The 23231-nt window shown below is 45.5% G+C and overlaps 1 protein-coding gene across 2 annotated transcripts in view; it reads left to right on the top strand.

Moving 5' to 3' along the window:
• ISY1 (ISY1 splicing factor homolog) overlaps positions 1 to 22724 on the top strand; it is a 34471-nt gene extending 11747 nt beyond the window's left edge. The window contains exons 6-11 of one of the 2 annotated variants that reach the window (XM_007985404.3): positions 4445 to 4557; positions 9847 to 9964; positions 15953 to 16075; positions 16713 to 16834; positions 20312 to 20398; positions 20759 to 22724. In XM_007985404.3, the coding sequence (XP_007983595.1) occupies positions 4445 to 4557; positions 9847 to 9964; positions 15953 to 16075; positions 16713 to 16834; positions 20312 to 20398; positions 20759 to 20866 (671 nt within the window). In that variant the 3' untranslated portion in view covers positions 20867 to 22724. The remainder of the gene's footprint in view (positions 1 to 4444; positions 4558 to 9846; positions 9965 to 15952; positions 16076 to 16712; positions 16835 to 20311; positions 20399 to 20758) is intronic. The other variant, XM_073009814.1, reaches the window with a different exon arrangement.
• Positions 22725 to 23231: the final 507 nt, after the last annotated feature.

The following is a 23231-nucleotide window of genomic DNA, read 5'->3' as shown; positions in this document are numbered from 1 at the left end:
GATCTCAGCTCACTGCAACCTCCACCTTCTGGCTTCAAGCGATTCTCCTGCCTCAGCCTCCCAAGTAGCTGGGATTACAGGCACACGTCACCATGCCCAGCTAATTGTTTGTATTTTTAGTAGAGATAGGGTTTCTCCATGTTTGTCAGACTGGTCCCGAACTGCCAACTTCATGTGATCTGCCCGCCTTGGCCTACCAGAGTGCTGGGATTACAGGTGTGAGCCACTGCGCCCAGCCCTGCCTGGCTAATTTTTTAATTTTTTGTAAAGATGGGCTCTTGTTGCCCAGGCTGGACTTGAGCAGTCTTCCCATCTGTGTCTCCCAAAGTGTTGGGATTACAGGCATGAGCCACTATGTCTGGCTTGGTCAATTGACTTTTGACAAAGTTATGAAAACAATTCAGTGGAGAAAGGGATGACAAATAACTCTTAAAAATTGATCAATAAGAAAATATAATTTGCGGCGGGGCGCGGTGGCTCACACCTGTAATCCCAGCACTTTGGGAGGCTGAGGCGAGTGGATCACAAGGTCAGGAGATTGAGACCATCTGGCTAACACGGGGAGACCCCGTCTCTACTGAAAATACAAAAAAAATTAGCTGGACTTGGTGGCGGGCGCCTGTAGTCCCAGCTACTCGGGAAGCTGAGGTGGGAAGTGGCGTGATCTCAGGAGGCAGAGCTTGCAGTGAGCAGAGATCGTGCCACTGCACTCCACCCTGGGTGACAGAGTGAGACTCCATCTCAAAAAAAAAAAAGAAAAAAAGAAAATATGCCGGGCGCGGTGGCTCAAGCCTGTAATCCCAGCACTTTGGGAGGCCGAGACGGGTGGATCACGAGGTCAGGAGATCGAGACCATCCTGGCTAACACGGTGAAACCCTGTCTCTACCAAAAATACAAAAAATTAGCCGGGCGTGGTGGCAGGCGCCTGTAGTCCAGCTACTCAGGAGGCTGAGGCAAGGAGAATGGCGTGAACCCGGGAGGTGGAGTTTGCAGTGAGCCAAGATTGCGCCATTGCACTCCAGCCTGGGGCACAGAGCGAGACTCCGTCTCAAAAAAAAAAAAAAAAAAAAAAAAGAAAATATAATTTGTTTTAAGAAGTGGGCAAAATTTTGAACAGATACTTTACCAAAGAAAATATGTAGGCTCGGCACGGTGGCTCACGCCTGTAATCCCAACACTTTGGGAGGCCGAGATGGATGGATCACTTGAGGCCAGGAGTTTGAGACTAGCCTGGCCAAGATGGCAAAACCCTGTCTCTACTAAAAATACAAAAATTAGCTGGGTGTGGTGGCTCACGTCTGTAATACCAACTGCTTGGGAGGCTGAGGCATGAGGATAGCTTGAACCTGAGAGGCAGAGGTTGCAGTGAGCTGAGATTGTACCACTGCACTCCAGCCTGGGCAACAGAGCGAGACTGTCTCAAAAAAAAAAAAAAATGTAGAGGCAAATGAGCATCTTTTCATGTATTTAACATAAAAGTCATAAAGGAAATGCAGATTAAAACAACAGTGGGATACTACACACTTAATAGAATGACTTAAAGAAATAGTGACAATGCCAAGTGCTGGTGAGTATGTGAAGTAATGAACTCACATGCACTGGTAGTGAGGAGGCAAAATGGAACAGCTACTTTAAAATGGGTTTTGGTGGTTTCTTATAAAGTTAAACATACACTTAACCTATGATCCAGCAATTCCATTCCTAGATATTTCTCCAAGAGAAATGTAATCCTTTTCTGTTACACAAAAACTCATACATAATGTTTATAGTAGTCCCCAAACTGGAAGCAACCCAAAGGTCCTTCTGGTGAATGGATAAACCAACTGAGGTGTGTCTATACAATAAAATAATACTCAGTAGTAAAAACAAACATATAGACTAGGCACTGTGGCTCATGCCTATAATTCCCAGCACTTTGAGAGACCAAGGTGGGAGGATCACTTTGAGCCCAGGAGTTGGGGACCAGCCTGGGCAACATAGTAAGGCCTCATCTTTGTAAATGATAATAATAATCAAAGTAAATAAATAAAATTAAAATATATGGATGAATCTCAAAAGCCTGCTTTTGAGCATAATGCTGAGTGAAAGAAACAAAACTCAAAATGCTGTATAGTTTATGATCCCATTTATATGATGTTCTGGAAAAGCAAAATTATAGGAACAAAATACATTATGTTTACTGGTGGCCAAAAGTTGGGTGAGGGGAGGGGGTGACTATAATGGCACATAAGGGAATGTTTTGGGGCCATGGAACTTTCTGTGTCTTAATTGTGGTCATGATTACATGATTATATGCATTTGTGAAAACTCATTATGTACCAAAAAGTAATGTTTTTATATATAGATTTTGGAAAGTCAATGAAAAAACATAAAATGTGTGATTCTTGTTTTCTCCAAGATGTCTTGGCTTTGCTTTGGGAGAGGCTTCTGGAATCCTCTCCCTTTGCTTTGGTTGAGGCCCTCAGATGATTGGGCAGATGATTGGGCTGCTTTGAGTTCTCTGTGTCTTTAGCACTAGAAAGTCTCACCATGGTGGTGGCAGATCTTTTTCTTTCTTAACAGAACAGAACATGGGAGTGGGAGGTTCTAAAATGTGTGTTTTTTTTTTTAAATTTTTATTTATTTATTTATTTTGAGGCAATCTTGCCCTGTCGCCCCGGCTGGAGTGCAGTGGCGTGATCTTGGCTCAATGCAACCTCTGTCTTCCAGGCTCAAGCAATTCTCCTGCCTCAAGCTTCCTCAGTAGCTGGGATTACAAGCGTGCACCACCACTTCCGGCTAATTTTTGTATTTTTAGTAGAAACAAGGACTCCCCATGTTGGCCAAGGCTGGTCTCGAACTCCTGACCTCAAGTGATCTATCCTCCTGTGCCTCCCAGAAGGCTGGGATTACAGGTGTGAGCTACCGCACCCAGTTACAGTGTCTTCTTTTTACTTGACTTTTTTTTTTGAGTCAAGGTCTCACTCTGTCACCTAGGCTGGAGTGCAGTGGTGCTATCACAGCTCACTGCAGTCTCCACCTCCTGGGCTCAAGTGATTCTCCTACCTCAGTCTCCCAAGTAGCTGGAACCACAGGCATGTGCCACCACACCCAGTTAATTTTTCGTATTTTTGGTGGAGATGGGATTTCACTATGTTGCCCAGGCTGGCTTGAACTCCTGAGCTCAAGCAGTCCACCCACCTCGGCTTCCCAGAGTGCTGGGATTACAGGCGTGAGCCACTGCACCCGACCTGTTTGACTTTTTTTTTTTTTTTTTTTTTTTTGAGGTGGAGTCTTGCTCATCGCCCAGGCTGGAGTGCAGTGGCACGATCTCGGCTCACTGCAAGCTCCACCTCCCAGGTTCACGCCATTCTCCTGTCTCAGCCTCCCGAGTAGCTGGGACTATAGGCGCCCGCCACCATGCCCTGCTAATTTTTTGTATTTTTAGCAGAGACAGGGTTTCACTGTGTTAGCCAGATGATCAGGATCTCCTGACCTCGTGATCCGCCTGCCTTGGCCTCCCAAAGTGCTGGGATTACAGGCGTGAGCCACTGCGCCCACCTGTTTGACTTTTTTTAAAAAATGGACTTTATCCAGCAAAAATTACATAAAACAAAATTCCTCCATTTTTAATGTAGAGTTGGATGAATTACAGCAGATTTTTATACCCATGAAAGCCACCACGTCCACAAGCAGTATCCATCACCCCTAGAAGTCCTCTCATGCCCATCTTCTAGAGCATCAGTCTTAGCTGTAACCCAGGTGTAAGAGCCCTTCTGGACTTGCTGTTGTCATCCAGCATTACCTCATAAAGGCCTTGCTGTGTCTACACTGTGTGCAAATTGTCCCTTCCAACAGTTACATGATGTTTCATTTCAACATATTAGGGTTCATTAACCATTTTCCCACCTTCTCTATGGTGTGATGCCCCAGCTGCACCGCAGTGAAATTTGTTGTGCACATCCCTTTCAATTAATCCCTTAGGCTTAATTCTTAGCCCTATAGTCCTTGCCAGAAATGTTTCCCATATAGCAATACATTGCTTTCCTGAAAAGGCTAAACCATCATAGAATGCTGCCAGCCCTGGGTGCCCATCCCAGCCTCATTGTGTCTTTGCTGACCTTGGTTGCTGTTTCCCCCTCTCTCTCAAGAGCTTGTTATTTCAGTAGCTGTATAAATGGAACTGCTGGGTTGTTTCAGGGTAGTTTGTATTTTTTTGGTTGCTAGTGAGGATGAAATTAGTTTCAAGGATTTTTTTTTTTTTTCTTACGCTAGTGGAAACTCTTTATAATTCTTGTCCTTTCATTTATTTGGGTGATTTTTCTTATCAATTTAGATGAGTATTTTTATGTAGTGTACCTTTGTAGATGTTGACATTGATTTTAAGGGTATGATATTGAGTGTAAGTGTTGGAGGTGTTGACAATTTTTATGGAATTATATTGTTAACCTTTTTGTTTTCTAGCTGGTTTAGGTGAATTTCGAATTCGTGACCTGAATGATGAAATTAACAAGCTGCTAAGGGAGAAAGGACACTGGGAGGTCCGGATAAAGGAGCTGGGTGGTCCTGATTATGGAGTGAGTACATGGCAGCCCCAGTGGCGGGTCCCATCTAGTTTTCCACCCCCAGCAGTTCCCAGCCCATTCCTGCCATAGTAGTCCCTTGATACGGGAAACCTGTGAACAGGTGGGTAGGATGATGCTGGAAGACTTCACAGCACCTGCATCACAGCGGACAGGGCATCTGTATGTACTAGCCAGAAGGCCTTGTGTAAGCTGCTTCATCTCTGGGCCTTGTGTTTAAAATGACCGTGAGCCCGGGTGCGGTAGCGGCAGATCACTTGAGGTCAGGAGTTCAAGACCAGCCTGGCCAATATGGCAAAAGCCCATCTCTTCTAAAAATACAAAAATTAGTTGTGTGTGGTGATGCATGCCTGTAATCCCAGCTACTTGGGAGGCTGAGGCAGGAGAATCACTCGAACCTGGAAGACAGAGGTTGCAGTGAGCCAAGATCACTACTGCACTCCAGCCTGGGCGACAGAGTAAGACTCCTTCCCCCCCCACCAAAAAAAAGAAAGAAAAGACTATGGTTCTTCGCTGGGTGCAGTGGCTCACGCCTGTAATCCTAGCACTTTGGGAGGCTGAGTCAGGACGACCACTTGAGCACCGGAGTTTGAGACCAGCCTAGGCAACGTTGTGGGACCCTTAATCTACAAAATATTTAAACATTAGCTAGGCATGGTAGCAGATGCTTATAGTCCCAGAAGGATGAGGTGGGAGGGTCGCTTGAGCCTGGGAGGTGGAGGCTGCAGGGAGCTGTCATCATGCCACTCACCTCAGCCTGGGTGCCAGAGCAAGATGCTGTCTCAAAAAAAAAAAAAAAAGATAAAATGACAATGGTTCCTCCCATTATTTGAGCACCTTAGGAACTGGAGACAGCCATTTGTTGGCTTTGTTATCTGAGAGCCATAGAGACACTCCATTCTGTCCTTTTTTTGGACTTCTGTAAGTGCAATACTCTAGAAACATAGCTTTCAAACTTTTAAGAACATGGCCCATTGTAAAACACACACACACACACACACACACAATCACAAGCCAGCACACAATGGTGCTGAAAAAACAGTAGTGTGGTATACTTTGATATTTTTTATTCTGTTCTATTTTGGTTTTTAAAAAATTGATGTTTGTGACCTGCATAACTGATTTCATGACGCACTAATGGGTCTTGGTTTTGAAAACTCCTGCCCCAGAGCCTAATTATTTCACACTTTTGTGATGAGACGTACCTCAGATCACTGGAAACAACAGTATCTAATCAATGGACTATAACATGTTATATAAGAAACACATGCAGTTTTTCTACGTGTTGATCTTTTCACCTTTGAGAAAGTCTTAACACATAACCATAATTCTCACCCTAGTACATACAAATGGAGCATTCAGCCTTCCCATTGCAGAAGAGGAAAGACACTCCCATTTCTGAAGCCCCTTTTGTGTCTGGGCACTGCACTAGGAGCCTTCTCTTCTCTTGGATGTCTTGCCTAACTTCTTTTTTTCTTTTCATTTATTTTATTTTTGTTGTTTCTTATTTTTATATGCCAATCTTCTCTCCGTATCATTCTGATTTTAGAATATGTCCTGCCAGAGTGAGCACTTGCCTGACCTCTTCAGCAGTTGTGTGGTGGAGATTTTATTTTTCCTGTGAGGCTGCTTAAAAGCAGCTCATTAATCCACCTAGAAAAGTGGTCTCAGATGTATGAAAAAATTAATATATGAAATGCTAAGTTCCACCACCCAAATTCAACATAAATTCAATATAAATATATGAAAATTAATATTTTTATATTTTCTTCCAGAGACTTTAAATACTTAATAATTTTGTTTTTATTTTCCACATATAAAAGTAATATATTATCACTAAGTTCAGAAAAGTACAAAGAAGCAGAACAACACTCAGTCACAATCCCATTACATAAGCGCAGCTACTTGAATATGCTGTTTATCTTTTTTTTTCCTTCCGTTGTTTTTGTATGAATGTCATAATTGAAACCATACTCACTATATGTCCAATTTTGGTTCTAGGTTTTGTTTCTCTTTTCAAAATGATAGCTTTGATTATATAAACAAGTACATATTTTCGTGTAGAGAAAAAATATAAATATAAAAATTATAAAATATAAACAATACATATTAGTGTATACATTATAGAAATTCATTAATATTCTCACTACATGCTTTATTCTCTAAACTGTATAAGGAATACACCTTCATGTCAGATAATCATATAATCGATAAGTATATTAAATTGTTTTATTTTAGTTTTTTTTTTTTTTGAGATGGAGTCTCACCTTGTCACCCAGGCTGGAGTGCAGTGGTGTGATCTTGGCTCACTGCAACCTCTGCCTCCTGGGTTCAAGCAATTCTCATGCCCCAGGCTCTGGAGCAGCTGAGATTACAGGTGTGTGCCACCATACCTGGCTAATTTTTGTATTTTAGTAGAGTTGGGGTTTGACCATGTTGGCCAGGCTGGTCTCGAACTCCTGATCTCTGGTGATCTGCCCATGTTGGTCTCCCAAAGTGCTGGAATTACAGGTGTGAGCCACTGCACCCAGCCTTTTAGTTTTTGAGACAGGATCTTACTCTGTTACCCCAGGCTGGAGTGCAGTGGCACGATCATGGCTCACTTCAGCCTTGACTCCAAGTGCAAGTGATCCTTTTACCTCAGCCTCCCGAGCAGCTGAGATGACGGTGTGTGCCACCATGCTTAGCTAATTTTTTTTTTTTTTTTTTTTTTTTTTTGAGACGGAGTCTTGCTCTGTTACCCAGGCTGGAGTGCAGGGGTGTGATTTCGGCTCACTGCAACCTCCCCCTCCTGGGTTCAAGCGATTCTCATGCCTCAGCCTCCAGAGTAGCTGGGACTACAGGTGCCCACCACCACACCCGGCTAATTTTTGTATTTTTATTAGAAACAGGGTTTCACCATGTTGGCCAGGCTGGTCTCGATCTCCTGATCTCAGGTGATCCACCTGCCTTGGCCTCCCAAAGTGCTGGGATTACAGGCATGAGCCACTATGCCTGGCCATGCCCAGCTAATTTTTAAATTTTTTGTAGAAATGGTGTCCCATTATATTGCCCAGGCTGATCTCAAGCTCCTGGAGTTAGTCAGTCATCCTGCCTCAGCCTCCGAAAGTGCTGGGATTACAGGCGTGAGCCGCTGTGCTCAACCAAATTGTATACTTTTTAAAAATATTTTTTAATTCAAAGAACATTGCAGAAATATACAGAACTTTAGAACTTTTATATACCCTTTTTACAGATTTACCAGTATTTAACATTTTGCTTGTATTTGCTTTATTTTCTTTATGTACCTTGAGATTTATTTTTTGTGAAGCATTTGAAAGGTAGGTTAAAATACATCATGCTTCTTTACTCTTTAATATATGTGTATTTCCTAAGAAGAAGAATATTCTCTTATATAACCATGGTAGAGCTATCAAGTTTAAGAAATTTAACCTGGCTACAATAATTGAATCCATGTGGCATTTCATCAATTTTCCCAATAATGTCCTTGGTAGCATTTCCCCTGCAATACAGGACCTGGTCCAGGGTCACATACTACATGTAGTTGTCAAATCATCTTTTTTTTTTTTTGAGACAGAGTCTCACTCTGTTGTCCAGGCTGCAGTGCAGTGGTATGTGATCCCAGCTCACTGCAACCTCCGCCTCCCAGGTTCAAGTGATTCCTGTGCTCCAGCCTCCCAAGGAGCTGGGATTACAGATGTGCACCACCACACCTTGCTAATTTTTGTATTTTTAGTAGAGATGGGGTTTTACCATGTTGGCCAGGCTGGTTTTGAACTCCTGACCTCAGGTAATCTGCCTGCCTTGGTGTCCCAAAGTGCAGGGATTACAGATGTGAGCCACCATACCTGGCAAATCATCAGTTTTAATAGATATAGTTGTATCCTCTGGATGTATTTCATTTGTTTTCTACTGATTGTCATATAGGTTGTTGGTAATCTTTTTAAAGGTTTTGTCACTTAACATCGTGTTTTTTATTTTATTTATTTTATTTTATTTTATTTTATTTTAATTTAATTTAATTTAATTTTTTTGAGACAGAGTCTCACTGTGTCACCCAGGCTGGAGTGCAGTGGCGCAATCTCGGCTCACTGCAAGCTCTGCCTCCTGGGTTCATGCCATTCTCCTGCCTCAGCCTCCTGAGTAGCTGGGACCACAGGCACCCGCCACCACGCCCGGCTAATTTTTTGTATTTATAGTAGAGATGGGGTTTCCCCGTGTTAGCCAGGATGGTCTCCATCTCCTGACCTCGTGATCCACCTGCCTCAGCCTCCCAAAGTGCTAGGATTACAGGCATGAGCCACCGCGCCTGGCCTATTTTTATTTAGTTTTTTTGAGACAGGGTCTCGCTCTGTCACCCAGGCTGGAATGCAGTGGCACGATAGGCATATGTCACCATGCCTGGCTAGTTTTTGCATTTTTTTGTAGAGACAAGGTTTCACCATGTTGCCCAGGCTGGTTGTGAACTCCTGGCCTCAAGTGATCTTCCCGCCTCGGTCTCCCAGAGTGCTGGGATTACAGGTGTGAGCCACCGTACCCAGCCCATAAGTGTTTTTTATTTATTTATTTTATATTTGAGACAGAGTCTCTCTCTGTCGCCTAGGCTGGAGTGCAGTGGCATGATCTTGGCTCACTGCAATCTCCACCTCCCAGGTTCAAGCAATTCTTCCTGCCCCAGCCTCCTGAGTAGCTGGGATTACAGGCATGTATCACCACACCTAGCTAATTTTTGTATAGTAGAGACAGGGTTTTGCCATGTTGCCCAGGCTGGTCTTGAACTCCTAAGCTGAAGTGATCCGCCTACCTTGGCCTCCCAAAGTGCTAGGATTACAGATGTGAGCCACTACATCCAGCTATTATCTTAAAATATATTTGCAAACATGGAAATAGTGGGTTTAAAGATAAGATTCGCCAGACACAGTGGCCCATGCCTGTAATCCCAGCACTTTGGGAGGCCTAGGAGGGCGGATCACTAGGTCAGGAGATCGAGACCATCCTGGCCAACATGGTGAAACCCCATCTCTACTAAAAATACAAAAATTAGCCAGGCGTGGTGGCATGCACCTGTAATCCCAGCTACTCAGGAGGCTGAGACAGGAGAATCACTTGAACCTGGGAGGCGGAGGTTGCAGCGAGATTGTGCTACTGCACTCCAGCCTGGGCAACAGAGCGAGACTCCACCTCAAATAAGTAAATGGGCAACAGAGCGAGACTCTACCTCAAATAAATAAATAAATAATAACTAACTAACAGATCCATTTTATCTTTTTTCTTCCCAATAAGAAAGTTGGTCCTAAAATGCTGGATCATGAAGGAAAAGAAGTCCCAGGAAACCGAGGTTACAAGTACTTTGGAGCTGCAAAAGATTTGCCTGGTGTTAGAGAGCTGTTTGAAAAAGAACGTAAGTAACTAAGTTTGTGACAGTTTTAGCCTTTCGTTGGTAATAATCATAGGAGTAGATATGCTATATGCTAACTGCTCTTACTTTTTTTTCTTAGTTGCATAACAGCCTTATAATGTAGGAATTATTGTTCCCAGATTTCAACTGAGAATTCTTAAGAGCTGGGATGGAATCATAGGCCCATGACATACAACTGGGGCTGGAAAGTGCGCCCAGGATTGGCTGGTGCAGGATTCTGCCTTTGGCAGGTGCTAATCTGTCAGTCTGGACAAGGAGTTTCCTTATTTGAAGTTTCCCAGAATGATTGGGGCAGGTTCTGAAGTTCATTGAATCCGGTTCATGTTTCAGTTACTTATTAGTTGAAAAAATGATAACCAATGAACAAATAAAATCTTGGGCCAAACCCTAATATGTAAAAATGGAAAAAAGCGAGACCGGGTGCTGTGGCTCGTGCCTATAATCCCAGCACTTTGGGAGGCCGAGGTGTAAGGAGTTTGAGACCAGCCTGGCCAACATGGTGAAACCCCATCTCTACTAAACTTACAAAATTAGCTGGGCATGGTGGTGCATGCCTGTAATCCCAGCTGCTCAGGAGGCTCAGACAGGAGAATCACTTGAATCTCGGGGGTGGAGGTTGCGGTGAGCCGAGATCACAAAATTGCACTACAGCCTGGACAACAAGAGTGAAAGTCCATCTCAAAAAAAAAAAAAAAAAAAGGAGAAAAGTGGAGCTGCTTTGTGTGAATCCAGTAGAGCACCTCCACCTCTCCTCCTCCTTTCAGCCAAACCTCCAGAATATAATTTGAAGCTGTTAGTCTGGAGTTTTAGTCTGTTTTAATTTTGTGTTTTAGAAAGGTAGTCAGCACTTCATAGGAAAAAGTATGAGAGGCAGAGAAGAATGATGCCAGTATTCTCACCATTATTAGCGTTTTGTTGTGTCTCCTTTTAGTTGGTTTTTCTATTTTTTTTTTTTAAATATCGTTCTACTTTTATTAAACCCTGCTTATTTTAAAATTCATTATTCCAAAACTAGTTTTGTATAGGTTGCTACCATCACTTAAAAATAATTCAGAGTTTAAATATTGTGCCATTAATTATGAAGCAATATATTTTTTACTGCAGAGAAGTTATAGCCAGGTACAGTGGCTCATGGTTGTAATCCCAGCACTTTGGGAGGCCAAGGCGGGAGAATCACGAGGTCGGGAGTTCCAGACCAGCCTGGCCAACATGGTGAAACCCTGTCTCTACTAAAAATACAAAAAAAAAAAATTAGCTGGGTGTAGTGGCAGGCACCTGTAATCCCAGCTACTCAGGAGGCTGAGGCAGGAGAATCGCTTGAACCTGGGAGGCAGAGGTTGCAGTGAGCCGAGATTGTGCCACTGCACTCCAGCCTGGGCAGCAGAGCAAGACTCCATCTTAAACCAAAAAAGTAAATTATAAAATACAGAAAATCAGAAAAAGACCACTTACATTTTCACACCTCATATGTGATGATTGTTAATATATTAGGACATTGTTCCCTCCAGTTTCTTTCTTTCTATTTATTTATTTATTTTTATTTGTTTATTTTTTTGGTGAGACAGAGTCTTGCTCTGTTGCACAGACTGGAGTGTAGTGGTGCGATCTTGGCTCACTGCAACCTCTGCCTCCCGGGTTTGTGGCCCAATCTCAGTTCACTGCAAGCTCTGCCTCCCAGGTTCACGCCATTCTCTTGCCTCAGCCTCCCGACTACAGGCATCTGACACCAGGCCCAGCTAATTTTTTTTCTTTTTCTTTTTCTTTTTTTGTATTTTTAGTAGAGACGGGGTTTCACTGTGTTAGCCAGAATGGTCTCGATTTCCTGACCTCGTGATCCGCTCGCCTTGGCCTCCCAAAGTGCTGGGATTACAGGCGTGAGCCACCGTGCCTGGTACTAATTTGTATTTTTAGTAGAGATGAGATTTCACTATGTTGGCCAGGGTGGTCTCGAGCTCTTTTTTTTTTTTTTTTTTTTTTTTTTGAGATGGAGTCTTGCTCTGTTGTCCAGGTTGGAGTGCAGTGACGCAATCTCACATCACTGCTGCAAGCTCCACTTCCCAGGTTCACGCCATTCTCCTGCATCAGCCTCCCGAGTAGCTGGGACTACAGGTGCCCGCCACCACACCTGGCAAAGTTTTTGTATTTTTTAGTAGAGACGGGCTTTCACCATGTTAGCCAAGATGGTCTCGATCTCCTGACCTAGTGATCCATCCGCCTCAGCCTCCCAAAGTGCTGGGATTATAGGCGTGAACCACTGCTTCTAGCCGGTCTTGAACTCTTGATGTTGTGATCTGCCCACCTCACCTGGCTGTTCATTCCAGTTTCTAAAGGATTATACTGGGGCGGCTCCTACTTTGTGATTATGCTCTATATGTTAGGTTTTTTGCATTTACATTTTTCTACATGTATTTTTGCTTATTCCAGTCATAGATTTTTGGATTTTTAAATTTATTTTTCCTTTTTTGTCATCTCTTTAAAAGATTTTTGTTTTAGAAAGAAAATGCTTAAGTCAGTTTTACCGGTTATAATTCAAATAGTACAGATAGAGTTAAAGTCCTCTTACCTCTACCCTCATCCCAGTGCCCCTCCTAGAGGTAACTGATAATAATGATGGTGGCTTACACCTGTAATCCCAGCACTTTGGGAGGCCGAGGACGGTGGATCACATGAGGTCAGGAGTTCAAGGCCAGCCTGACCAACATGGTGAAACCGCATCTCTGCTGAAAATACAAAATCAGGCCGGGCGTGGTGGCTACGCCTGTAATCCCAGCACTTTGGGAGGCCGAGGTGGGCGGATCACAAGGTGAGGAGATCAAGACCATCCCGGCTAACACAGTGAAACCCCGTCTCTGCTAAAAAAAAAATACGAAAAATTAGCTGGTCATGGTGGCCGGCACCTGTAATCCCAGCTATTCGGGAGGCTGAGGCAGGAGAATGGCGTGAACCCAGGAGGTGGAGCTTGCAGTGAGCTGAGATCACGCCATTGCATGACTCTGTCTTTAAAAAAAAGAAGAAAATACAAAATTAGCCAGGCATGGTGGTGCATGCCTGTAATCCCAGCTACTTGGGAGGCTGAGGCAGGAGAATTACTTGAACCCGGGAGGCAGAGGTTGCAGTGAGCCGAGATTGCACCACTGTACTCCAGCCTGGGTGACAGAGCAAGACTCCATCTCAAAGACAAGACCTTGTTCTGTCACCCAGGCTGTGGAAGACAGTGGTGCAATCATAGCTCATTGCAGCCTTGAACTCCAGGGCTCAAGGCATCCTTCTGCCTCAGCCTCTTGAGTAGTTAGGAGTACAGGCATGTATCACCACCCCTGACATTTTTTAAAATTTCTGTAGAGATGGGGGTCTCACTATGTTGTCTAGTAATTCTTGAACTCCTTGCCTCGAGCAGGCCTCCTGCCTCGGGCTCTCAAAGCATTGGGATTACAAGCATGAACCCCTGCACTCAGCCTTCTTCTAGTCCCGTTTCCAGGCAGTTACATGCTTATTTCATCAGTATAAGTGACAGATGACTTAACCCCAAGGAAATCTCAGGATAGTTTGCCTTCAGGCATGGCTGAATGTAGCTCACATTTCTTTGTGTTGCAGTTTTGACTTCCACTGTGTAAACTTCTTTCTCTGCCTGGCTTTCCACTTGTGGCAGTCATCTGTCATCGACTTAGGTCTTGTTCTCTCAGCAACAGATTTTTCTCCCAAGCAGCTCAAGCAAAATCCCCAGACTGAGTGTAGTTGGTTTTGATTGGATTATAATGCCATCATCCATATACCAACCCCTGTGGCCAGGAGGAATGCAGTACTCTGAGCCAGCCAGGCTTCAACCTGCACTGTCTCCTGGCTCCAGCCAGCATGATGACCACCACTTACATGACGTGGCCCAAGAGTGGCAGAGGGGTGGGCAGAGTTGCTGTTACCAACAGTGGGGTGATAGATAGAGGCCTGCCAAAGGACAGTGGCTCTTTCATAACTGTTGTGTTGTGATAGCCATTAGTATCCTCCCACAAATGTACTTAGAACTCTGTTAGTGGATGTGAAGGATTAAAGAGTATCATGGTATGGATTAACGATACCTGACATAACAATTCCTCCATTGCAGACCTTTACTTTCCAGTTTTTTTTTTCTTTCCTTTTTTTTTTTTTTTTTTGAGATGGACTCTTACGCTGTGGCCCTGGCTAGAGTGCAGTGGTGCGATCTCGACTCACTGCCAGCTCCGCTTCCTGGGTTGAAGTGTTTCTCCTACCTCAGCCTCCTCAGTAGCTTGGGATTATAGGCATCTGGCAACACGCCTGGCTAATTTTTGTATTTTTAATAGAGACAGGGTTTTGCCATGTTGGCCAGTCTGGTCTTGAACTCCTGACCTCAGGTGATCTACCTGCCTCGGCCTCCCAAAATGCTGGGATTACAGGCATGAGCCACTGCGCCTGGCCAGCTTTTATTCTTTGACTAATCTGGTTGGTTGTCATTTTCTTTTTCATTTTCAATAATTACTTGGCCGGGCGTGGTGTCTCACACCTATAATCTTAGCACTTTGGGAAACCTAAGCGGGCAGATCACCTGAGGTCAGGAGTTTGAGACTTGCCTGGCTAACAAGTGAAATCCATCTCTCCTAAAAATACAAAAATTAGCTGGGTGTGGTGGTGGGTGCCTGTAATCCCAGCTACTTGGGAGGCTGAGACAGGAGAATCACTTGAACCTGGAGGCAGAGGTTGTAGTGAGCCGAGATCATGCCATTGCACTCCAGCCTGGACAACAAGAGTGAAATTCCATTCAAAAAAAAAAAAAGAATTACTTGAATATTCTGGATAATAGTCCTAGTCTGAAAGTATCTTCTTTAGGGCTTTCTCATCTATCTTTTTTGTTTGTTTATAGTTTCTTTTGTCTTTTTTATTTGCTTATGTTTCTTGTCATGCTTTTTCATTAAACATTATGACAGTTCCTGTGTTATTAAAATACTTTGTGAATTAGCATTACAGGGGCTGCAGGATATCCCATCCCATACATATTCTGCAATTTACAATCCTAGGTTATTTCCAAGTTTTCTGTCTTACATAAATAATAATGTGATGCATATTTCTGTCCATGAAGCTTTTTGCTATCTTATGTTTGCACTGCAACTAGCCTGGATTTCTTTTTTTTTCTTCTTTTTTTTTTTTTTTTTTGAGACGGAGTCTGGCTCTGTCGCCCAGGCTGGAGTGCAATGGCACGGTCTTTGCTCACGGCAACCTCCGCCTCCTGGGTTCAAGTGATTCTCCTGCCTCAGCCTCTGGAGTAGCTGGGATTAAAGGGGCTCACCACCATGCCTGACTGATTTTTGTATTTTTAGTAGAGATGGGGTTTCAACATGTTGGCCACACTGGTTTCGAACTGCTGACTTCATGATTCTCTTGTCTCGGCCTCCCAAAGTGCTGGGATTACAGGCATGAGCCACCGTGCCGAGCTTGGTTTTGTTTTTTAATTAGGTAGGTTGCTTTTAAATGGACTAATGGGTCCAAGTACTGAATTTAAAAAGGGCTCTACCACTTAAATAATCCCATGAATAGTATAGAAAAGTGCCTATCCATGGTATTTTCTTTTTTTATGATGGAGTCTTGCTTTGTTGTCCAGGCTAGAGTGCAGTGGTGTGATCTCGGCTCACTGCAAACTCTGCCTCCCAGGTTCAAGCGATTCTCCTGCCTCAGCCTGAGTAGCTGGGATTACAGGCGCGCACCACCACACCTGGCGAATTTTTGTATTTTTAGTAGAGACGAGGTTTCACCATGTTGGTCAGGCTGGTCTCGAACTCCTGACCTCGTGAGCCACCTGCCTTAGCCTCCCAAAGTGCTGGGATTATAGGCGCGAGCCACCGCGCCTACGCGGTATTTTCATGAACATACGTGCCACGTGGCTGTGTAGCGTTGCATCAGGAGACAGCTTTGCTGGAGTGTGATTGTGACTTGGAAACTCAGCTCTGTTTCTGTTTCTTATAGCTCTTCCTCCTCCCAGAAAGACACGTGCTGAGCTCATGAAGGCAATCGATTTTGAGTACTATGGTTACCTAGATGAAGATGATGGTGTTATTGTGCCTTTGGAACAGGAATATGAAAAGAAACGTAGGTCTCTGGGCATTTTATTTTAGAATAGATGGCATCTGTTTTCTGTTGTCTCCTTTGAAAACAGGATTTTCAATAGTGCTTTATGCCAGAAGGGAGTTTTCTTTGTTGCTAATGGTCTTCAGGTGTGATGGTCTGTTAATTCCCTGATCCCTGTGAGGCAGTCAAGGCTGTGTGGGCCAGAGATAAAGGTTGGGGAAGCCATGAGAGCCAAGTCTGACCAGTCCCTGTCTGCTAGGAGGTCACCATCTGGATTCGTGCTAATACCAGTGCCCATGTGACACATCAAGCCAGGACTTTAGAAGCAAGTGGTCTGGAGCTGGAGCTGATTTCTAGCATGCTCTGCCCCTGCCTTCTCTGTTTTCATGTGGACATGTTGGAAAGCCACTCAGGTTGTGGAACTGGGGAGGATTTGGGAATGTTCCTTAAAAATCTGCTTTGAAGTGACTGAAAGCCAGAGCTGTTGTAGGACTACCATGCCTCACATCCATTTCCACTCATGGGGGCAGAATGAAGGGTGTCCCTTTCTAGAAGGGATGTCTAGACTTTGCCTGCATAGTGTTGGCCTTTCCCTGCATAGTGTTGAAAGCTCATTTAGAGACTGAAATAAATAGCACCTACCCTCTCTTGTGTTCAGTCAGAGCCGAGTTAGTGGAAAAGTGGAAAGCAGAGAGAGAGGCTCGGCTGGCAAGAGGAGAAAAGGAAGAGGAGGAGGAAGAGGAGGAAGAGATCAACATCTATGCAGTCACGGAGGAGGAGGTATTGGGGTTGGTCCCCTCTGGCACTCACTGCCATCTGCTCCAAGCCATGAAGTATGGCAGGGAGGAAGCTTGGCTCCAAAACACAGAGTCAGGGTTCACAGCCCAGCTTGCTCGCCTGCAGGATGGCTGTGAAAACACTCGTGAGATTACAGGAGGGTTTCAGGAGGCAGCAGCCATGAGAGTGCCCTGCTGGCCATGCTTTACACAAGGGCTTCCTTCCTTCCTTCTTAGAGACAGGCCCTCCTGCATACCCTGTAATTAGATTGATAAACACAGAGGAAGCCATGAGCTTTAGCCCATGACCTCATCACTTCTGTTCACGTGGCAGTGCCAGTCGCTTTTCTGTAGTCTAACACCCCCATCTTTTTAATTTTTTTTGAGACGTAGTCTTGCTCTGTCACCCAGGCTGGAGTGCAGTGGCCTGATCTTAGCTCACTGCAACCTCTGCCTTCTGGGTTCAAGCAATTCTTCTGCCTCAGCCTCCTGAGTAGCTGGGACTACAGACGAGTGCCACCATGCCCGGCTAATTTTTGTATATTTAATAGAGACAGGGTTTCACCATATTGGCCAGGCTGGTCTCGAACTCCTGACCTCGTGATCCGCCCGCCTTGGCCTCCCAAAGTGCTGGGATGACAGACGTGAACCATTGCGTCTGGCCCTAACACCCCATCTTACAGATGGAAACAAACCCAGAGGGTCATGGTTGGGGAATCCTTGCATGTTTTCAGACCTTTTGCATATTTTCTGATCTGTAGGAAACACTCATTATATATCTTAGTTACTACTTTTTATTAGAGCCACCATGTAAGTAATCTTAACGTATCTGTCTGTCCTACACCTTTTATTTTTTCTATGAAACATTACCAAAACTTCACTGCATTAAAGGAGGTATTCTGAAACAAGGAAAACTCAGCATTTGAAATCTCTGCCTCCCAGGCAGAGCTCTTCTGCAGGGCCCTCTGTTTGGAGTCCTTGCTGCCTGCACAGATCCAGGTGGATCTGATTTGCTGGACTGAGAGAGGGGAGGGGATCACCCACACATGGATGATGGCTCAGGTTCCACATAAGGAGCTTGCTGAGACGCCACTGGTGAAGAAGCAGGCTCAGGTTTAGTGACTTAGTCAATGTCACACAGGATGTAACAGGCCTGATGTTCCTGCTCATGTTCAGCTGGGCCACCAGTGGAGTTCAGTGCAGGTCTGAAGCAGGATGGCAGCATGCCTTAGGAGGATTTCCTCCAGGTACAAATAATCATTTGCTCTCTCAGCAGATGTTTAATTCATGGCTCCTGTGAGCCAGCCCCTTTCCAGGTACAGGGGCATAGTGGTACAGAGGCTTGGTGTGTAGCTGTTAGTCCAGGGGGAGGCAGTCCAGTAAGAGAGACAGTGAGCAGCAGTCCCTCAATAGAGCCTGGTGCAGGAACAGCCTGCAGATGCTCTGCTGGGAAGCTAACCCCTCAGCTGAGATTAGGACGATGCAGGGAACTTAACCAAGGGAGGAGGAGATAATACGCCCCAGCAGGAGCACATCGTGTGCTGAGAGATCCTGTGATGAGTATGAGAGACAAAGGACAGCCCAGCGTGCTAGAGTGCAGAGAGTGGGTGCTGGGTGTGAGTGGAGGCTGATGGGGAGCTGGCGTTGTGGGGAAGAGCAGTGGAAACCCACAGCAGAATTTTTTTTTTTTCTTTTCAAATAATTACAGAGATACAGGAAGTTGCAAAGAGTGCAGAGAGATCTTGTGTATGCTTCACCCATTTCCCCCAATGGTTGTATCTCATGTAGTTCTAGCACAGTAGTAAAACTAGGAGGTTGACGTTGGTATCATGAATATGTAAAGTTCTGTGTCATTTGTCTCCATGTGTGGAGATCCATGTGGCCATCATGACAATCCAGATACAGAACTGGCCAGGGGTGGTAGTCACGCCTGTAATCCTAATACTTTGGGAGGCTGAGGTAGGAGGATTGCTTGAACGCAGGAGTTCGAGACCAGTCTGGCAACACAATGAGGCCCTGTTTCTACCAAAAATAAAAACAATTAGCTGGGTGTGGTTGGACATGCCTATAGTCCCAGCTCCTCAGGAGGCTGAGGTGTGAGAATTGCTTGAGCTCAGGGTGTTGAGATTGCAGTGAGCTGTGATTATACCACCGCACTCCAGCCTGGGAACTGTCCCCTTACCACAAAGATCCCTGGTGCCACCCCTTCACAGTTCACACCTCCCTGTCCTCACCATCTCTTGCCCTAGCTGAACCCCAACCATCTCTGATTTTGTCATTTCAGAATGTTTTATAAATGGGATCATGCTGTGGGTCACCTTTCGAGATGGCCTTGACACTCAGCATGACACCCTTGCCATCCCTCTGGTTGTTGAGTTCAATAGTTCATTCCTTTTCACTGCTGAGTGTTGTTCCATATACAGAAAAGTACACACCTGCTAAATGTGTAGGTCACTGGACTTTCATAGGGTGAACACACACACACATAGCAAATACCAGTGAAGAAACAGAACAGGACCACAACGCCAGAAGCTCACTACTGCCTCAGGGGTCACCCTCCTGACCTCTCATGACCCATATGTTTCACTTGTGTCTGAACTTTACATATGTGGAGTCATGTGTACTCTTTTGTGTCTGATGTTTGTAGGTATTTGTGTTGTGTCCAGCTTGGGGTTTTGGCAGATAGGGTTGCTGGGAATTTTCTTGTTCCCGTGCAGTGTTTCTCTTGAGTACATGCTGAGGAGTGGAACCACCAGATCAGGGTAAGTGTGTGTTTAGTGTTAGATACAACCAGTTTCTCCAAGTGCCAGCAATGGATGAGAGAGGTTCCTCAAGAGGCTTTTCAAGCCACCCCCACTGGGAACCAGTCAGGGAACGGGTCGTGCACATGTCTGGCAGAGCCCAGCAAACAGTGGACTTCCGACTCGCCACAAGACCCTTTCTCTCTTTCCAAGTCCATGTTGTTTTCTTTGTTATTAGAAATTTGTATTGATTCATAGGCAACCTCTGAGTTGATTATTTTTTTATACATGGTGCATTATTTTACATTTAAATTTTTAAAAATAGTGATAACATTCACAAAGTTCAAAAATGAAAAAGTATATAAAGATATTCCACGAAGATTCTCTTTTCTCTCCCTGTTCCTCATCTACCTTGTTCTCACTGCCATCAGTAGTTTCTATTCTTATTTCCTCCTTAGACAAAAGGTAGCGTAATGTACACCATGTTCTGTGGTTTTTTTAACTTAATCTTGTGGCTCAATTGTCTTTCTATAAGTATAGAACTTTCTTTTTTTTTTTTTTCTTTTAAATAGTTGCAGTTTTTTCTTTTAAATAGTTTTCTTTTAAATAGTTGCAGTTTTTTCTTTTAAATAGTTTTCTTTTAAATAGTTTTTTTTCTTTTAAATAATGTGTTTTATAGAGTTGCCAGCATTTATCTAGCTGGGCGCCTGCTGATGGACTTTCGCTTGTTCTGTTTGTAGTCGGATGAGGAAGGCAGCCAGGAGAAAGGAGGGGATGACGGACAGCAGAAGTTCATTGCTCACGTCCCCGTTCCCTCGCAGCAAGAGGTAGGACCACAGCTAAGAGCTGCCTGGGCGCCAGGGGCTTCTCCAAAGCAGATTGCACAGAGCACTGCAGTGGGTTTTCGTTGTCCTTCCTACGCATCAGGGCAGCTCAGGGTCCTGACCACATGACACCTGTCATTGTGCTCAGGGTGTGGGGTCCAAAAAAGGCAGGACCCTCTGCCCTAGGCCATTCTGTTGTTCAAATGTTTCCAATGGGAGGGACTTATGGCTCTTGGAGACTATTCTGGGTATTTAAATCAGTCTCCTCATGGACTTCTCCCTCAGAGACTTCCTCCTAGCTGGGTCTGGCAAGGGTTGGAGGGCTTTGCTGAGGAGTGAGCCCTGCACTCTTAATTTCCACAGATTGAGGAGGCACTGGTGCGAAGAAAGAAAATGGAACTCCTCCAGAAGTATGCAAGCGAGACTCTGCAGGCCCAAAGTGAAGAAGCCAGAAGGCTCCTGGGGTATTAGGACCCAGCTGGGGCTCTCCTTGAAGTTCTTCCATCCCCCAGTGGTACCTCAGGACCCAGGGATGCAGACAGGCAGGCTAGTGCTGAGCCCCATTCTCAGCCTTCCTTCCCTCTCCTTATCTCGTGCTGACTCGACGGTAGGGGTCTGTCCCTGGTCTTCCTGGTAGGTTTTGTACACATATTTTGCTACTGTGTGGATCCATTTATTTTTATTGTGGAGTGTATACAACAGGTTGCGAACTGGCTGCAACTGTCTGATTTTGCCTTGCATTGTGATTTTGAGGAGAGAAGAATCAATCAGTGGCAAACATTTAAAAATGCAATTTTTTGCAGACCAAAGTATAATTTTTAAAAAATGCAAATTTTCTAAAAGACAAATCTTCTCTTGAAAAATGAGATGATGTGGCCACACGTGGTGGCTCACGCCTGTAATTCCAGCACTTTAGGAGGCCGAGGCAGGCGGATCACGAGGTCAAAAGATCGAGACCATCCTAGCCAACATGGTGAAACCCCATCTCTACTAAAAATACAAAAAAATTATTCTAATGCTGAGCGTGGTGGCGGGCACCTATGGTCCCAGGTACTTGGGAGGCTGAGGCAGGAGAATCGCTTGAACGCGAGAGGTAGAGGTTGAAGTGAGCTGAGATCGTGCCACTGCACTCCAGCCTGGCGACAGAGTGAGACTCTGTCCCCCCCCAAAAAAAAAAAAGGTAGATGATATGTCAGCCCTGAACATGCACCCCACAGGTCAATGACCAGGTCCCTCTGTGTCGGGCGCTGCTCTGGGCTCTCCATGAGCCCCGCTCCACCTGCTCCACTTGCTCTTGCCTGGGTGGCAGGAATTTGAGTTTGCTACTCCTGTTTTATAACCTGTTCTGCAGAAACCTATTTTTATTAAAGATTTTTATAAGAAAGGGAAACCTCCATGTCTTCAGCTTATTCCCTTGGCCAACTGCTCTGAGGTGACAGTGGCATTAGGATGTGTAGCCAGTCACTGAGGGGCACTGCCTTCCTGCAGGGGAGTCCCTGAAGCCCCAGTCCCAAGTGTGGCAAGGACAGGACCAGATCCCAGGAGCCTCGGTGGGAGTGAGCTGACCCACTGTGGCATTTGTGGCCACAGCTTGTAGACAGAGCTCCTTGCAGTGGGCTGCACTGTGGCCTGCTGAGAGCACACAGTGGACACGAACTGAGGCCAGAGCTTCTGAGTTTGCTGTCTGAGTTTGCTCTGGGGTCTGGGCAGTCCTGTGGTTTGGGCAGAGGCCTCAGAGGGCCTTAGGGACAGACTGATCCTGGTCTGAGCCTCTGGGGAGCGTGGGGGTGGCTAGGCTCGGACAGGCCTGGTTATGGGTTTGTCTTCCAAGGGGCACACTCAAGTGCTTCCTGGCATTCAGAAGAGAATGGGGAATTCAAACATCAGGCCTTCTCCCTGGGAAGGATGACAGGTGCTTGGAACCAGGCCTGTCTTGAAAGCTTGGGCTCTGGGCCTTCCTCCTCCAGTCCCCTGTTCCAGGCCTTCAGTGTACAAACCACTCCCCTCCTGGGATCTCTTCTCGGCTCCCTGGGATGCAAACTGGCCAGGGGTTGGGATTCCACATTTGAGGAAACAGGCTGAGAGTGGAGAAGCACCCAGCTGGACATCCTCTAGGTATTCCTGGCAGAAACCCTTGCTACTTGTCTGCCCAGAGGCCCTAGAGGGTCCTAGATGTGGGACAAGGTCTCAGCAGGGCTCCAGTCCTAGGCCTGGAAACAGCTGGAGGTGGGGGAAGCTGGCTGGGTGGGTGTGGTCATCTTTTCCCAGCTTGTGGCCCGTCTCAGGAGGCTTTGTTTGGTTAATAAAATCTGCTGAATGGTTTATATTAGCTTTGACTCTGCCTGTGGTTTCCCGAAAAGCTACTTTTTCATAGTCACATTTCCATTAACTTCCTTCTTCCCTCACACTGTGTGTCCTCCGTTGTCTAAAACACACCACCTCTCTCCTGTTTTGCTTTAAGACTAGTCACAGCATGCCCACCCAGGCCTCCTGGACCTCCTCCTGCTGCATCCCCAACTGGCTGACCCTACCTGCCCTTGGGCAGTTTATAAACAAGGAAGAAATGAAAACTTTTCTCCTCTTGCCCTGCACTTGCCCTGCAGTCCTGCACATGCCCACCCCATTCCCTGAAACACTGGCAGATTCTGGAGCCGAGGTGGGGGTCCTCACCCTGCTCACTGCGCAGCACTGAAAGCAGGAACCCACCTGGATGGACATCAGGCCTGGCCCAACACCCAGCTGACTAGCAAGCAGAGGAATCCACGGGGGTGGGCAGTGGCACCCAGCCCCTTCTGGTATCTCCACACTTGCTGCCCACCTGCTCCACCCGAAAGGA

This window comes from Chlorocebus sabaeus, chromosome 22, assembly GCF_047675955.1.
Source record: "Chlorocebus sabaeus isolate Y175 chromosome 22, mChlSab1.0.hap1, whole genome shotgun sequence".
Classification (NCBI taxonomy): Eukaryota; Metazoa; Chordata; class Mammalia; order Primates; family Cercopithecidae; genus Chlorocebus; species Chlorocebus sabaeus.
The sequence above is the reverse complement of the archived record's forward strand: the minus strand, read 5'-3'. Positions and strand labels throughout refer to the sequence as shown.